At 35.1% G+C, this 18,423-nt stretch overlaps 1 protein-coding gene across 4 annotated transcripts in view; it reads left to right on the forward strand.

Annotated features, from left to right (window-relative positions):
- LOC126971410 (uncharacterized) overlaps window positions 1–18,423 on the forward strand; it is a 71,774-nt gene that overhangs the window by 39,624 nt on the left and 13,727 nt on the right. For 2 of the 4 annotated variants that reach the window (XM_050817726.1, XM_050817725.1), the window contains 2 exons: window positions 16,769–16,904; window positions 17,363–17,467. In XM_050817726.1, coding sequence (XP_050673683.1) covers window position 17,467 — 1 coding nt within the window. In that variant the 5' untranslated portion in view covers window positions 16,769–16,904; window positions 17,363–17,466. Of the gene's footprint in view, window positions 1–2,567; window positions 2,654–10,229; window positions 10,343–16,768; window positions 16,905–17,362; window positions 17,468–18,423 lie in introns of those variants that run through there. The other 2 variants (XM_050817727.1, XM_050817724.1) reach the window with 2 other exon arrangements.

The following is an 18,423-nucleotide window of genomic DNA, read 5'->3' on the forward strand; positions in this document are numbered from 1 at the left end:
AAGGATTGGCGAATAGGCTTAGTTCTGCAGCATATGCGGTTAAGAAAATTAGACGGTTAACTGACATAGATACGGCGAGATTAGTATACTTTAGTTATTTTCCTAGTATTATGTCCTATGGTATATTGTTATGGGGCAGTGCGGCCGATAAATAAAACTATCTTAGTGTTGCAGAAGAGGGCTATTCGCGCGATTTATAACCTAGGTCCTAAAGAATCATTAAGAGAAAAATTTAAAGAAATAAATATTTTGACTGTTGCTTCTCAATACATTTTCGATAATGTTCTGTATGTTCATAAGCAGATTGAGGAATTTTCTGGAAACTGTGACATTCATAATGTTAACACGAGGAACAAACATAAACTTGCTATCCCACTACTCGTTTGGGTCGAGTTAGTATGTCTTTTGTTGGGCGATGTATGTGCTTCTACAATATGATCCCAAAAAATGTACAAAACAAATGTGTTACGAAATTTAAAAGAATTGTTAAAAAACGTTTGTGTGGGAAAGGTTATTATAGCATAAACGATTTTCTTAATGACACCACGAACTGGGAAAAGCGAAAAAAATAATAAAGCGAACACCCTCAGGCTCTTTAATTATAAATGTTTATTGTACGATATTACATTGTTATCCATATTTTATATTTAAAAAAAAAGCCCGCTGAGTTTCTTGCGCCCATTATTCTCAGGGTTGAGGCAGTCTCTTTTGAATGGGTGGTAGTTTTTGAAGTTCAATAAGTGATTTTAAATCTTATTTTGAATAAAAATATTTGAATTTGAATTTGAATTCAAAGATTTTCTAATAATTACTTGTCTCGTCTGGGAATCGAACCGCCTGAAATGTAAAAAAAAAAACACCCCTACTCTTATGATGCCAATCGAAAGAATGGCCAAAAACTAATGGTTTTGGTTTCCAATGGTTTCCAAAAAAACCCTGTTTAGTGTATACAGGGGTATCGGTAATTCGAAGTATTCTCGTTAGGAGTTGATTAGAGTGACTATTTGCAATATTTTTATCCCCCATTTTCTTTTTTAAAAGGGGTAAAAATCCTGATAACTCAAAAATGCTTCATTTTTTTATGATGCACAAAAATGGTTCACTTTCGTATGGAAGTTAAAATTGTCGCAAATAGTGACCCCTATTACATCCTAGCAGGTATACGCCGATATACCAATAGCCCTGTATCATATGAGTTTTATAACTTAGGTTGAACCTTTTAAATGAAAGAAACATAACGTACAGAGGCCAAATAATTGCGAAACTGATGTGGCAGTGGGCAGGGCACATAGTTTATATTTATTTATTTATTTATTAAAGCACACCACATCATATACAATACAATTTTCTTAATCTAATGTTACAATTAGTAGTTCTAAAGTATACGACAATTATGGTGAACATTAAAATTACAAAAAATATTCCCTAATTACTTCTGAAAAATAAAACTAATACTATCTAAGTTATAATAAAAACAAAAAAATTAAAGTACAAATTATAACTTTAACTTATTGAAATAATGAAAATAATAAAGACGAATAAAAAGAAAAACTACTTATTTGACAAATGCAGATTGAGTACCAGCTAAGTGTTTAACAACACTTTCTTTAAACTTGACCAGCCCACCACCAAATATATCAAGTTCTGAATTGGTATCGTTTAACTTATTGTACTCTGGCGCCTGAACTCCCAGGTTGGTTTTTACAGAAGGAACTTGGAAGATTCTCTTGATTTTGAACCTTCGGAATAAATATGGGACAGCAAGGTTGATATTCTGCAAGAGGTTACTACATTGTATTTGACCGTTTAAGAGTTTGTACAAAAATATTACTCCGGCAAGAGATCTCCGATCGAGCAATGAAATCATATTAAATTTCCTGAGGCGCTGATGGTACGGATGTCTATGAGAGAATCCAGTACTAATGTATGCAAGGTGTCGTGAGAATGCTCTTTGGATACTCTCGGACAGGTGGCCGTTGGGGCAGTAAAGTCCTCGAAGGGCGACGCAGTATTGGCAGACCCACCACAAGATACGTAATACGTTGGATGAGGGCAGCACACGACGAATCGTCGTGGAAATCTTTGGGGGAGGCCTTTGTACAGTAGTGGACGTCTTCCGGCTGATGATGATGATGTATATTTTAGAGCTATATAAGTTCGAAGTTTATAACTTTTTTTATGAAAATAAGGGACGAGACGAGCAGAGCAGGACGTTCAGCTGATGGTAATTGATACGCCCTACCCATTACAATGCAGTGCCGCTCAGGATTCTTGAAACAACCCAAAAATTCTGAGCGGCACCGAAACACAGTTATGCTTACACATTACTGCTTCACGGCAGAAATAGGTGCCGTTGTGGTACCCATAATCTATCCGACATCCTGTGCAAAGGAGCCACTGGTAAAATTGTATATTTAGAAATCCTCGTTTACTGAGCATAACTTATTTTTATACTTAGTAACCGAATCCATCACACAATCTCGACATGTTCTCCTCAAATCTTCCATAATACCCCCATATAAGCGTTACAAAATAGAACAAACAGCGTCAGTAAACAGAGCTATAGTTATCTGATAAGATAGATAGTGTTGTTTGATTGAGATAGGAGGAAGAAAATTAGGTGACTCTTAATTCCGAAACAATATTATAGCAGGTAGATATGCTGGCATCTTTTATTAAATCTATGGGTTAATACTTTTGGGTAATTCCACTAATATTTCCAATGTTCTCGCTTCTAGTCCTCTAGATTCGTGTAAGCGCTTACTAGACTAGACTCATATTAGAAATTAGTATGTTCATTAAAACATGGTGAACTATTTAAACCAGCAAAGGACTATTCCATATTAGGATGAAGAAATCCAACTCGCCTTTTGATGAATGACACTGTAGAACAGCGCCTCATCAAAATAACGCAAATGCTGTGTGTATTAACGTCTTAAACCACTTTCCAAAAAAATATAACGGGTTGCACTTCGGGAGTGCCGGCAGAAGTGAAAACTTGAACATTTACGTTGTGCATAAATAACAATTTATATTACATAAAAAAGTTTATCCTCCAGAAAAATCAACTTTCATCCATAATTTGACGCGAGTTTAACATTTAATACCCATCCCAAGAAAAGTGCTCCACGCCGCTAAAGAAGTTTTCACTACAAAAATATTTCACGGCTGAGATTCGATCCCTCGACCTCACGGTTTTTCCGTATGATCATTAAGTTGATATAGCCGAACCATAATTAATAAGAAGTGTAAATCTTTCATCCATAATTTCAACGTTTGTCTTGCAAATTTTCGATCAGACCACGTGTCCTGACGCGAGCATAACATTTATTACCCATCCCTAGAAAAGTGCTCAACTCCGCTAAAGAAGTTTTCACTTCAATATTAGAGTGCCTAAAACTATAATACATAAAAAAATATTTATTTTAATAATAAATTAAATTATGGCTAGTACATAAATGCTTCTATATTTTAAAATAATTATTAAGCCAAAAAAACTAATTTAAAAAAGTAGTTAATTGAGAGTGGTACCTACAAAGTAATGCTATTTTAATGATCCTATTGAATTATAGCTTTAAATATGTATTAATGACGTATAAATATAATAACTGAAATGGAGGATGGTGAGAATGGACCCACATAATTTAAAAATTAAGGAAGTATCGTACAATTACTAGTTTATATTAATTATAAACATAAGGTTATAAGATGTTTATACAAAATTATTGAGGCGCTAAGATATGGGAGTCAAAAGATATAAATTATTATAATTTATTAAAAAATAGGTCATCTTTCACTAACGGAACGTTTTGCGCAATTGATTACTGACATCTACATTTTTTGACATGACAAGTCATTTTTTATATGGATGTTCCGACACCATCAAACTATCTATACCTACTCAAATCAATAATTTAGTAGTTATTCACAATTATTGTGAATTACAATAAGATTCAAAAAGATTGTTATTGTTTTTGATACTAAAATCAGTAGGTAAGTAAAAGATTCGATACCTGCTTGAAAAAAGAATGAATTGTGAATCCTCAATTATTAGCTGCTGGTCAACCTTCCACATAAATATTATATTATCTTTAAGCAGTCAGTAATTAGGCATAGACATAAGATACAAATTAGTGGTTGAACATTGGGTTGAACAATAGATATCGATTAATAATTTTAGGTTATATTTTACTTTTAGGTATATCTTTTTTCTCCCACTTTTTTAGGCTTACTTACGATTTGCTTTTTTTGTTACGTTCTACAATTCTTAATAAGATTCCATGATGTACGCCATTTATTTTAGTGGGTCCCAAAATACATGCGTTCTCGCCTTCCTCCTTTGTATGCCGGTTTATTGGCGAATTATGCTGTACATATGTAATATAAATTAAATTACTGCGCAGGGTTTCCTAGTGAGCCGTCTAGAGGAATTAATATATTAAAGGTGTAATAATATTATAAGATTGTTTTTATCATCGGAATCCGAATAATAAAATTATCGAAATAACTTGTCAAAGTGTTCCTACCCTCCTCCCCATACTTTTCGTTTACTGCATAAAAACCATTAAGTTCAGTCGTTCATTCGTTCGATGAACTCCATCTCTGTGAATTTAATCTTTTAATCTGGTTCTCTGTACGCCATATTTCTTTACTATTTAAGACAAGTAATAAAATAGGCTATTTATTTATTTATTAATTCATAAAGGCTTACCAACTAAATACAATTTTTGAACTCATGCACTGAGAATTAATCAAATATTACTTAACTAATTAACTTTACTATTCTAAATACATGTGATATTTTAAATTCTAAAATGTATCATTTTGGAGAGCAATATAAATTTGTTTTTTTTTTTTAATTAAGAAAATTTGTAAAGAAGATGTTTTCATCTATATTGAAAATACTATTATATAATATTTGTAACATTAGGTGTAGGAGAAAGCTTAAACCATAATTACTGTGGTGGAATTTAATGTGCATTGGGGTAAAAGTACTAAGCCGACAATTGAAGACATGCAAATCAATTTGTGATAAAAGCGAAGGACAGTCCATATCATAGCTTAAAAGTTTATGAAAACACAGCAATTGTGAAGCATTTCTACGTATTCGCAAAGACCTCATTTGAAATATATTTAATCTATTCTCATAGCTATCATTACCGCTATATTTATTTGCAAAAAAAGTTAACTTTGAATGAAACTTTATTTGTACAGATTCTATTATATATAATTATTATACATTTATATAATATACCAATTATGAGTGTGTTTCGACTTCTTCTCATTAAAGCCAACTTTCGAGGTGGTGGTAAAAGGTAAGGTGTATATAAATTATCACATTCTTATTTGTCATTGCTTAACCTGAATGAATAAATCGACTTTGATTCGATCTAGTTTTATCATATGTCTTATCAACATTGTGAAACTTATTCATTACACTCCATTTAACTTCTAGAAATATATTTAACGCTATATTGCGTCATATTATCTGCTGCAAAATATGTCGCATATATTTGCTCTGATAAGCATATGTGTAAATAGTTGGTTTATTTAACAGGTGTCTTGATAAAATGGTATCTCGAAGTCATATTTAAATCAAGGCTTGTTAAATTTATCACTGGTCAAACAAGGTTATTCGCCGACATTTTGAATGGAATATTCATTTTACGAATTACGAATTAATATCTCTAGAATCACATCCTTACTAATTAATGTAATATAAAATAGTATTACCCGGGTATAACTAGAATTACCCAAGCCCTTTGGTTAAATTCCGAAAATTTAAGCAATATTTAATTTGTATTTGGCGTTTAAGAGCGGTGGAATTCTCTTACACTATTTACAATATAGATTGATAAAAAGAATAACGGCATTACAATTCAACTCGGTGTAAAATTATACCTCAGAATAAACCAAGAATATGCAAAATGTTTACCAAAAGACATTTTGCCTAAGATTGGTTTATTCGGATGTAATTATAACGTTTCCCGCGTTTATTTGCAAAATTGCCTGACATTCGGAAAACTTCAAAATTATCATTACATTGACATTATGGTTAGCGATATAGTCAACATTTTGCATATTCTTGATTATTCTCATGTATAACTTTACACCGATTTTTTTGTAAGGCCGTAAAAATTTAGATTTCATAATATATCATTGAACAATATTTGATATTAGCTTACATAGGTATAATATAAAAACGGTTATCGTTTATCGGTAGTAACCCCTCTTTTTTCACATTTAGACTCATAATCGGTTATACGTGAGGTGGGAGTGGGACAGATGGCTCGTTGACACATTAGGAGCGATCTTGGTCTACCGAGGATGGTTCTACTGCTGATCCAAATTGAATGAAATTCGGAATACATCGTGTCTGCCTGCTTGGTTATTGAACGTTTGGGCTTCTAGTTTTATCCATAACGAAGTCATAGGGGGTCGAAAATGGCTGCTTCGAGGTTACAGTCGTGCCACATGCTATTGCTCGACTTGGTGGGGGCAATGCCGTGCCCCCAGAAACAAGTACATTTTAGTGTTCACAACGCCGCTAAACAAGAATTGACTTCAAAAACTTTCTTAACTAAGTCTATAAGCAAGGAAAGGAGGTCCAAATTTTGGAATTAAGTAAACCATGGCATGTGGGGTATCAACAAATAAAAAAAAATCAGAAAAGTCGACAAAGTGTCAAGTGCCAGCGGTTTGTTGTGCATGGCCTAAACCTATCGACCTCCGCGTGTGCAAACATTGCTGCAAAAACGTGGCAGCTCCATAAAAGAAACCTTTTCCCTTTTTATAAGTATATATAAGTACTTAAGGCGAGGTTTTCCCAACACTTAAGGTAAAAATTGCGCGAACGTTAGTTTCGATAGGTACGCATGGACACGGGCGTCGAGCATGGCTGAGAACGAACCGAGCGATGCGGGTCAACGACCGCCGACCCAGAAGGACCGCGTAGTATTTTTTAAAACTTACAGTTGTGCTAGAGTACGGAATTACTGTGATAATATTTTTTATGCATTTTTGAAGTAAATCTTTTTTATCGACGTATGAGAGAAATGTTATATTACGCGCAAAATTATGATTTGAACATTATGGATATCGTATCCGAGATTCTCGAAGGTGCAGAGAACTAATTTGGGATCATTTTTGAAATCCAAGATGGCCGCCGCGCAAAATTATGATTTCAACAATATGGGTATCGTATCCGAGGTTCTCGAGGATGCAGAGAACGAATTTGGAATCATTTTTGAAATCCAAGATGGCCGCCGCACAAAATTACGGTTTCAGCAATATGGATATCGTGTCTGAGGTACTCGAGGGTGCAGAGAACGTTTGTGTGATCATTTTTGAAATCCATGATGGCCGCCGCACTTAAATATGATTTCAGCAATATGGATATCGTGTTCGAGGTTCTCGAGGGTGCAGAGAACGATTCTGTGATCTTGAATTTCAAAAATGATCACAAAATCCTTCTCTGCACCCTCGAGAACCTCGGACACGATATCCATATTGCTGAAATCATAATTATGAGCGGCGGCCATCTTTGAATTCAAAAATGATCACAGAATCGTTCTCTGCACCCTCGAGAACCTCGGACACGATATCCATATTGCTGAAATCATAATTTTGTGCAGCGGCCATCTTGGATTTCAAAAATGATCACAAAATCGTTCTCTGCACCCTCGAGAACCTCGGACACAATATCCATATTGCTGAAATCATAATTATGAGCGGCGGCCATCTTTGAATTCAAAAATGATCAAAGAATCGTTCTCTGCACCCCGAGAACCTCGGACATGATATCCATATTGCTGAAATCATAATTTTGTGCGGCGGCCATCTTGTATTTCAAAAATGATCACAAAATCGTTATCTGCACCCTCGAGAACCTCGGACACGATATCCATATTGCTGAAATCATAATTTTGTGCGGCGGCCATCTTGGATTTCAAATATGATCACACGATCGTTCTCTACACCCTCGAGAACCTCGGACACGATATCCATATTGCTGAAATCATAATTATGAGCGGCGGCCATCATTGAATTCAAAAATGATCACAGAATCGTTCTCTGCACCCTCGAGAACCTCGGACACGATATCCATATTAATGAAAACATAATTTTGTGCGGCGGCCATCTTGGATTTCAAGTATGATCACACAATCGTTCTCTGCACCCTCGAGAACCTCGGACACGATATCCATATTGCTGAAATCATAATTTTGTGCGGCGGCCATCTTGGATTTCAAATATGATCACACGATCGTTCTCTACACCCTCGAGAACCTCGGACACGATATCCATATTGCTGAAATCATAATTTTGTGCGGCGGCCATCTTGGATTTCAAAAATGATCATAAAATCACTATCTGCACCCTCGAGAACCTCGGACACGATATCCATATTGCTGAAATCATAATTTTGTGCGGCGGCCATCTTGGATTTCAAAAATGATCATAAAATCACTATCTGCACCCTCGAGAACCTCGGACACGATATCCATATTGCTGAAATCATAATATTGTGCGGCGGCCATCTTAGATTTCAAAAATGATCCCAAAATCGTTTTCTGCACCCTCGAGAACCTCGGACACGATATCCATATTGCTGAAATCATCATTTTGTGCAGCGGCCATCTTGGATTTCAAAAATGATCACAAAATCGTTATCTGCACCCTCGAAAACCTCGGACACGATATCCATATTGCTGAAATCATAATTTTGTGCGGCGGTCATCTTGGATTTATCTAACTTCCCTAAAGTACATACATACAAAAATCCCGCGTGGCATAATATTCAAAATAATATTACGTAAATTTTATTTAAGGTACTTTCCGACTTACATTTACCTATACATTTCAACAAATACGCTGTCGCATCATCATTATTTTTTTACTATGATTCCCGCTTTGTACTTGTTTGCTGAAATCTTACGTAATGTGAGCCCGAGAGACACGAACACAGTACCTTCCTTGACAGTGGTCACGGGCGTACTGCTGGCTTGAGCGAGCATGCAACCAAGGCGTCGCGTTTGGTTTATTACGAAAAAAATTAATATAAAATAATTCACTAAGCGTATTGATAAATCCCACAGTGAAAACTTATAAATACTAATAAACTATCGAATAAAATAAGTTTTGTGTTTATAGCTATCATAGTTTTATGATAATACAAACAATTGAAATAAAAAAGACTATTTTTCAAAAAATAAATCTATCGAGATTTTTTTTCGTAATCGTCTTTTCGAAACAGCGATAATTTAGATAAAGAAATGAAGATAAACATGTCAAAAAATTGGAACCGTAGTATTTGTATAAGTATTTTAAGTAGATTTTTAAAAATGTTACTTTTTAGGACTATAGCGCCTTAATACTAAATATTATGTACGGAACCGTCGATGGGGAAACTTGCAATCATCCGTTTCTTATTGCTTTAATTGTCCCATTGAAATAATGGATATTTTAGTTTCCAATTTTTCTTCATTACAGCTGTTTTAAGAGCAGTTTCAACTTCAAAATTATTTAATCGCTGCAATTAGCTGTTTCAACTTCATAATTATTTAATTGCAATGAGTTAGACACTTTACCCAATTTATTTGGTATATAATATACCCATAGTTTTAATGTTAAAAATAGTTGAAAATCCGGCCTCACATAGGTCACATAAGGTAGAAAAGGTGAAGATGACTTTTATACCTTAATGAAACAGGCTACCAGAATAGATCCCAGGAACTCAGAACCAGAATTTGGTTAATTGAAACTATCTTTAGGTGATATCTTTAGATCATCTTCAGATAAATCAATGAATTGAGATAAATCATTGAAGAACTCTTCAATTGCTTTCGTTGACATACTAGTTGTAAGATTGTCTTAAAATGGGTTACAAATCCAACTCAACGAGTCAAGCTTTTTCATCTATTTCCCAAAACAGCCGAAGTTTTAACAATAATAGCAATATTAACACACTTTTGCATAAATTTTCTTGCCCCATCAGGCAATACATTCATAAGGCTGCACAAGTTTTCTATGAATAATTGACTAATGTATCAAAACAATCATTAATTAATATGTATCATTTATACCTATTATGTAGGTGTGTTGTAGGTTATTTGTAGAATATCAAGAAAAAAATATATCAATTAATAATACATGTTTATTCATAAGTATATATATCATATTAATTGATTATCACAGATAATGATTGATATAGTATCAGGTAAAATCAGTTCATAACAATTTGCGCAAGATGGTTGACAAAATATGTGTTTTGTTTTTGTGTACATTTGCTTGTTTTGTGTGTGTTAAAACAGATGTGGTGTGTGAAGTTGGTTTTTGTCAAGTAAGTATACTTATTCGATACTATGTATACTGCTATTATAGCGGTTACACACTACACAAAATTCACTCATAATCAAGATCATTTCTTCAAAACAAAAAGGTTTTATTCAGTTTATATAAGAAGTTTTTTTTTATATTCATATTTTTGTTATATTGTGTTTATCCTCTCTTTACCATGTATCCCACTGAACAAGGAGATGGAGATGACTGAACACCAGCGCTGCACGAAAATATTCAACAATTATTTATTCAAGCTTCATTTAAGCTGAGCGTAATCCCTTTGCCTTTGGAAATCTATAAAAAAAAACACATCTGAAGACGAATATTTTCAACCAGTGTGTGTTGCGAGTGATGACCTACGGTCGCTAACTATGGGCCATAAGAGAAAGCTCATGGTCGCTCAGAGGGAAATGGAGAGGGCTATACTCGAAGTTTCCCTGCGAGATCAGAAATGAGAAAATAGAACCACAGTCACCGACATAGCCCAAATAATTGCAAAACTGAAGTGGCAGTGGGCAGGGCACATAGCTCGACGGTAAACTCCTCGAATGGCGACCACGTACCGGAAGACGCAGTAGTTGGTAGGCCCTCCCAAGCTAGACCGACGATCTGGTCAAGATCGCAGGAATACTTTGGATGAAGGCAGCGCAGGCCTTTGTTCAGCAGTGGACGTCTTCCGGCTGATGATGATGGATCCCTTTGTCTAAGTGTATTTCTATATCACCTTGATTTGTGTATTTTTTTTCAAGACAATTAATTATATTTTATTTATCTATTTATGTACAAAGTCTCGTGCCAGATTTTGGGGAGAAAACACGTTCTGAGGATGCCTCGTGTAGAGGCGAAACACGTGTCAAATTGTTTTAAAGACAAATATTGGCGAAATTAACACTAAATTTAAATCATTTGTATAATTATGGATTTCCGCAAAGTAACGCCTAATTCAATAAAGCTATTTATATTACATAAAGGTATGATAATCTATAAATATTACACTAGCCAAAATAGTTCCTAACGATTCTTATTACATAGTGAAGTTTTAAGACTTATTAAAAATAATTACCAAAAAATACTACAAGAGTTTAAAGAGCCAATGAATTCACTGATACAAATTTAGCCTTTAGGTACCAATTTTTTTAACAAAAGATACAAAATCGTACTTATTACATCGAAATATGTCTATGTGGTTATAACAGTCATTGTGTGTTCTGCAAGCTCTGATAAGAAATCTATTCTTACAATAATTAGTCCAAAAGAATGGCACTAAAAATATTTGATCGGTGGAGCGATGACTTATTATTGGACATTTGAAGCAAATACGACTAAGTAAAAAAAAGTAGAGAGTCAACAAAGTTGTTAATTATTTTGTACAAGAACGTCTGATCTCTGTGTTCACGCCTTAATTCTAAAGTATGTAACTCCGGCACTGAGTCACCAAATTTGTACCTTAGTCTCCTTAAAAATTTTTGTTGGATTTTTTCAATCTGATTAGTATAGGTAGAATATAAGGGGTTCCATGCCGAAGAAGCATACTCCAATTGGCTTCTAACTAAGGAGTTGTTTTCAGATTTATATGTTTAAAGTCACTAGATTGTCGGAAAACAATAACCCGCATTTTGTAAGCCTTAGCTGTAATATTTTCAATATGAGTGGCTAAGTTTAGTTCACTGTCAAGTAGTACTCCTAGGTCTTTGACCTTGGTCACTCTATCAATTGTTTTGTTATTTAACCTATAATAATAACGGATCGGTTGTTTCTTTCGAGAATATGTAATTGCATGACATTTATCTATATTTAACATTAGATTGTTTGCAGAGCAATATTCATAAAATGTGTTTAACTCCTCTTGAAACCGCCGACAATGTTCAACAGAATTAACAAAGGAAAATATTTGTGTGTCATCTGCGTACAATAAAATTTTGGAATGATGAAAACATTCTGTCACATCATTGGTAAAAACGTTGAAAAGAAGTGGACCAAGAAGAGAGCCCTGAGGCACACCAGATGTAACTGGTATATATGTATGTATGTATGTAACTGGTACAAAACTAGACGTATAGCCCTTTACTGCTACGGCTTGGGACCTATCGCGTAGATATGAGGATAGCCATCTCAAGAGGTCACCATGTATACCAATGTTATTAAGCTTACTTATTAATAGATTTTGTGAAATTTTGTCAAATGCTTTTGAGAAATCGGTATTCACGGCGTCCACCTGATATCCCTTCTCCATTGCGTCTAATGTCAATTCTAGAAACTCATACAGATTTGATTCAGTGGACCTACCACTAATGAATCCGTGCTGGTTCATTATTATGAACGGTCTAATTGCTGGTAATAATGAATCATATACTATCTATTCAAACAGCTTAGGCACTATAGACAACTTGGAGATACCGCGGTAATTAGCAATGTTATGCTTATCCCCTTGTTTAAAAATGGGCACAATGATAGATTTTTCCATATTCTGGGCATAGCACCTGTTCTTAATGAAAAGTTAAAAATATAAGCAAGAGGAGTTGCTATTTATAACACAATCATTACATCCAGTAGTGACATTCATGCATCCATTAATGTCACCAAAGTAAAGAGTATCAGGCATACCACTGCTATCCCGTTTAGATTTTATGAAAGACCAGAAATACTTAGTGTTTGAACGCATATTTTCTTCGGTATGACTTATATATTTATCATAACACTGAATCATGTATTCTTTAACTGTTCGGCGTGCAAAAGAGAAGTCGCTATAATCATTTAGCCTACCGTATGTTTTCCACTTCTTATGATATTTCAGTTTCCTATTTATTAATTTTATCAGTTGCTTATTATACCAAATTGGGTAATTGTGGTTAGTTTTAATCACTTTATAAGGCACATACCTACTTGTCTATTAGACTAATAACTTTTTTATAAAAGGATTCTACTAAATTATCAATATTATTTGAATCGAGATGTGTTGACCAATCAATATCCGACAGTTCTGAGTTTATTTTGTCATAGTCAGCTACATGAAAAAGTCGTATCACTCGAGTCGCTGGGCGCAAACTCGACGTATAACTAATATTTAAATCTATACAGAAAGAGGGATGATGACCGTCCTCAGGTAGTGACAATGGGTCAACATGTTGTAACGAACATTCAGAGTCAGATATAACCAGGTCCAATTGTCGATTATTCTTATTGTTAATATAATTATATTGAGACCAGCTATTAAAACATAAATTCTCAAATATCTGAGATGTTAACGTGTTTTCATAGAGATTTTATAGACATAATTTGATACCTGATGAATTGGGATCTGGGATCCATTTAGCTAGTCTAATATTAAAGCCTCCCACTAATAAAAAATATCATTAGGATATTTAATGTTGAGGTCAGAGATATATTGATAAAAAGTCTGTTCAGCTAGTATTTTAGATATCATTTTGTAGAAAATTGCAGCAAAATATTCGTAACGTGGTCATAGTAGATACTTTATTTAAGAAAAAAATTACCAAAGGTCACATCAGCGTCATACACGTACGGCAATGACTGCAAGCCTTGCATACTTACGCTTACCCCACTACGAACTGCAATTAAGGTTCCTCCTCCTCTTTGACCACCTACTCTGATGTAATCACGGTCAGTTCGATACACTGTGTACCGAGAATCAAATAATTCAGCGTCATATATTCCCGGGCACAGCCATGTCTCACTTAAACAAACTTAGACATATTCGTATAATGTCATAATTAGAGTTCAGCACATTCTTGTAAAAAACTTTTTCTTTAGTTCGCATTCCTCTAACATTTTGATAAAATATACTAAGACCCATTGTAACCATTGGTTGTAACTAATAGATTTATTATGATATTTGAATATAATATCGTAAACATAATGATAAAATAAAATAATACGCAGTAAGAATATTTTGGTAGCTCCAATGGACATGCATATTTTTAAAACATAGATGTAATACAGCACTACTGCTAGCAACAACACACATTGACAAGTATTATTTAAACTAATTTAATTATAATTATTAATTTGTACAGATTTGTAACTTGAAAAAGGAATCCTTAAGTAATAATAACTGAAATAAAATAATAAAAACCAACAATAATTTGTTAATTGTTGATCAACACAAGCGGCGGCCATAGTACTTATACGATTTTATTTTTACGGCTCATTCGACGTGATATGGATTACAGGTGACTGAGTGAGGTCACTCCGGCGCACCATGATCGTACAATTTCTTACCCAGCAATAGGCGTAGCCTTTCTCTTTAGCTAAATAAACGCTTGGTTTCTCTCAGTAGGAATTTATTCCTTGCAAACAGGTGGTCGTTAAAAAATATTTTCTTATCGCATATTTTCTTATTTTATAATAATATTGATTTATACCAGAAATAACCTACTTAATGTAGTATGATTTTTAGAAGTGTATGCTTCTGCAACAGGATACGATAAAACATATAAAACACAATAATATGTAGTGTAGCAAAGTTCAAGTATTGTTTAAAAGGTTGGATACTATAGCATGGGTAAATAAATGGCTAAACAATACCACACCTTGGGGTACAGTGCCTTGGGAGTTCGTCACAATAGATTAGAAACTATTCCCCTACTACTCTTGGTATTGGACCGTGGTATAGGGGTTATATCTAAACAGCGAGTACATTAAAAAACAACTAATAAAATTAGCTAAAAAGATGTAAAATGAGCCCAAACTCAATGCGTTTATCTTGATTAACTTATGAGTCACCATGGCTACCTTCCAGCTATCCCGTCCATCATCAGACACTATAAATCATCCAGCACCAGACTGTTTGAAGACAGCTCCATGCAATGACAAAGAGTTCAGTGAAAATAAATTTTAACAAATAAACAACCGACTTAAAAAACACTATTCCAAAACAATTGATATAGTATGCACAAAAAAGTATGAAAATAATTGCGTATTTTAATACAATCTAATTAATTAATCTAATTCTAGCAACGCTTACTGTTATTTTTGGAATCGCTGTCCCCGCTCTTGCCTCTCGCCTCCTCACGTCACGCGTGCGACTCAAGCACAACTCCCCTTTAACTATTCATGTAGTTACAAACCTTGACTTACACCGACTCCAATCAATTCAAAGAATTATGAGAATACCTCAAAACTTAGGACTGGGTTTTGTCCTAAGTTTTGAGGTAACACACATAAAAAAACATACCGACGAATTGAGAACCTCCTCCTTTTTTGATGTCGTTTTTAACCGACTTCAAATAAGGTTTGCAAATCACAGCATATCCAAACTTAAAAAGGTGATGTTTTAATAGGAGATTAGGAGTCTAGTTGTTTATAGTACGTCAATGTTTGCATCCAAAACTTCGTTTTTGTGCCCATGAAGCCCAGGGACCCATTGTCTCCAATTCAAAGGAAACAAATATGTATCCATCACCGACGGATGCATATTTCCTCCACCTTAGATTTTCGGCAGTTTTCGCCACTGAACCTGCCGCCCTAGTTTTATTTTCAATTTAAGAGAGCGGTGACGTCTCCACACATCGAATCCCACACCAGCAACTTTCTACGACTGCAGGAAATCAACGTCATGCCATCAGGCCTCTTACCATCGTCACGTGAAATTCCATTCGACTCTAGGATAGCCGGCACGTCGAGGGTGTGTGCACTTCAGCGGCAAGATAGGTCATGGTGACCAAGTTAATTATTTATCAAATGTTAAAAGTTGTATATCGTATTATTATACTAGTCTTGAAAAAGATTTGACTTCTGTAGTGTTGTAGCACAATACAGTAATAGAACAGTTTTTTTATGAAAATAAGGGACGATACGAGCAGAACGTTCAGATACGCCTTACCCATAACAATGCAGTGCCACTCAGGATTCTTGAAAACCCGAAAAATTCTGAGCGGCACTACAATAATTGCGCTCGTCACCTTGAGACTTCAGATGTTAAGTCTCATTTGACCAGAAATTTCAGCTACTAATTCTAGCTACGGCGCCCTTCAGATCGAAACACAGTAATGTTTACACAATACTGCTTCACGGCAGAAATAGGCGCCGTTGTGGTACCCATAATCTAGCCGGCTTCCTGAGCAAAGGAGCCTGCCACTGGTACTTTAACTTCATACTTGACCGCCCGAATCGACGCACACACACATACACGCGATTTACACGGCCGCTAAGCAATGTTGGTGACACAAAACAATTGAATGCCACGCCATACACCGCCGAGACTGGTCGCTGTCCGGGTAAAGTTAGCTGCACCGGGCCGTCCGCGTCATCAATCACTTTCTATGTACCAACCCTAGCGCTCCGCCCAGACGTAGGTATAAATTTGAAGGAGACCGCTGAGTTACGCCACTGTTCTATAACTTGTATTGCGGTAGTAGTGTTGTGTTTCACACCGCATTGTTTCTGTAAAAATACTATTATATTTCAGAGTTTCCTAAGTGATGCTGATAACAGCTGTCCACAAACTGCTGCAGACTGTGACATCAACAATGCGACGCACACTGGCCTGCGATTAAAGTCGCCAACGCTCTGCAATTGCTGCGATTATTGTCTACCATTGTATGGTACGTTTCAACAAAAATATCACGTCTTTAATGCATCATATTTTGAATGAATTAAATGGGAGATGGAAAGGAGATGTCTCATTTGTGTATAGAAATTAGAATTTTGTGCCGCGATCAAGCTCCGTGGCGGAGCGAAGATACGTAAAGGCGGGCGGCCCGTTCCTTTTCCCAGCTGCCTTCGTCTCCTTTACGTTCTGGTTGAAATAACCTGACAGCTTCGCGGCTAATCTTCTCTCCTCTCCGTTTTGGATGATATCGGGCTTTATGCGCCTTAGTACTGTAATTGGAAAACTACCTATTTCTCATAGTGACGAGCGCAGTTGCGATGCCACTCACAATTTTGGTTTTTTCAAGAATCCTGCTTTGCATTTTAATAGGCCGGTTTTGATAAATCAAACCTACATAAGTATACACACTCTTTTTTACTTATTTTATATTCTAATACCTACTGTTGTCAGGCAAGGGAGACCACTGCAGTCTCGGTGGACCAGGTACTGGCACGACGATAGGAAGATGTGGACACGGGCTTACATGTGATCCTGAGACGTCCAAGTGCATTAGAAGTAAGTTGAGGTTGCCAACTCTTTCTTGAAGTTGTAGAGCATATAAGATTACAGAGAGGGTAAATAAAGAGCACAGATTTATAAAAATGTTAACATGTTTTTTTTTTCAATAACAACTCGTTACAGTAATACATACATACGTCACACATAATATTTGGACGTGAATGTAGCTGCGTGTAGCTATTGGGTATGTCGTATTAAGTTTAACAGAATGTTTATTTGTTTCGGATACCGCATGTATCTGATTTTAATTAAGTGTATAGGCAAATCTGAGAAAGTGGTAGTGTTCAGAGATGATAAATTAATGCCGGAAGACCCCCAGTCCATGTTGTTAATTACGAAGAGAATATTCTGAAAAAGATATCTATAAACAAACAATTTCGCCAAACACTGTCGCTACACGACTCTGTGTTATAATTAATCAGATTTAAATTGATAGATGCCTACTTTTAATAAATTTTTAATATTGCTTTTTTGACTTACTTTGAAAACAGCTTAAAAAATTGTAACTCAAAAATACTTCACGTTTACATCATATGGGGGTTAAAATTGTCTAAAATTGTCATCCCTATCACCTGCTAACGGGAATACGTCACATTACCAATAACACTGTAGGTACATATATTCATCCCATTCTGACAACTAAGATTCATATAAGTAATGAGTATATGAAATATTTTTATATCTCCATGACCTATTATTATTCTTTACATTTCGTTAGAGGCTTTATCCGTATACAAAGAACAACGACAAACGAATCTTGGGGAAAAATCTCTTTAGCTCTCTCAATCACCTTCGGTGAACCGTAATTGAACACATTATTTCTTTTTACAACTGCAAAAAAACCTGCAAATTGGGTAGATGTCATATTTCGAGCATATTCACATGTGTGTGTTGTTTCGAAAATGACGATTCTGTAAGCGCATTCTGTAAGACCATTCGTCAAATTCGTATTC

The sequence above is a fragment of the Leptidea sinapis genome, chromosome 23 (assembly GCF_905404315.1).
Source record: "Leptidea sinapis chromosome 23, ilLepSina1.1, whole genome shotgun sequence".
NCBI classification, from domain to species: domain Eukaryota; kingdom Metazoa; phylum Arthropoda; class Insecta; order Lepidoptera; family Pieridae; genus Leptidea; species Leptidea sinapis.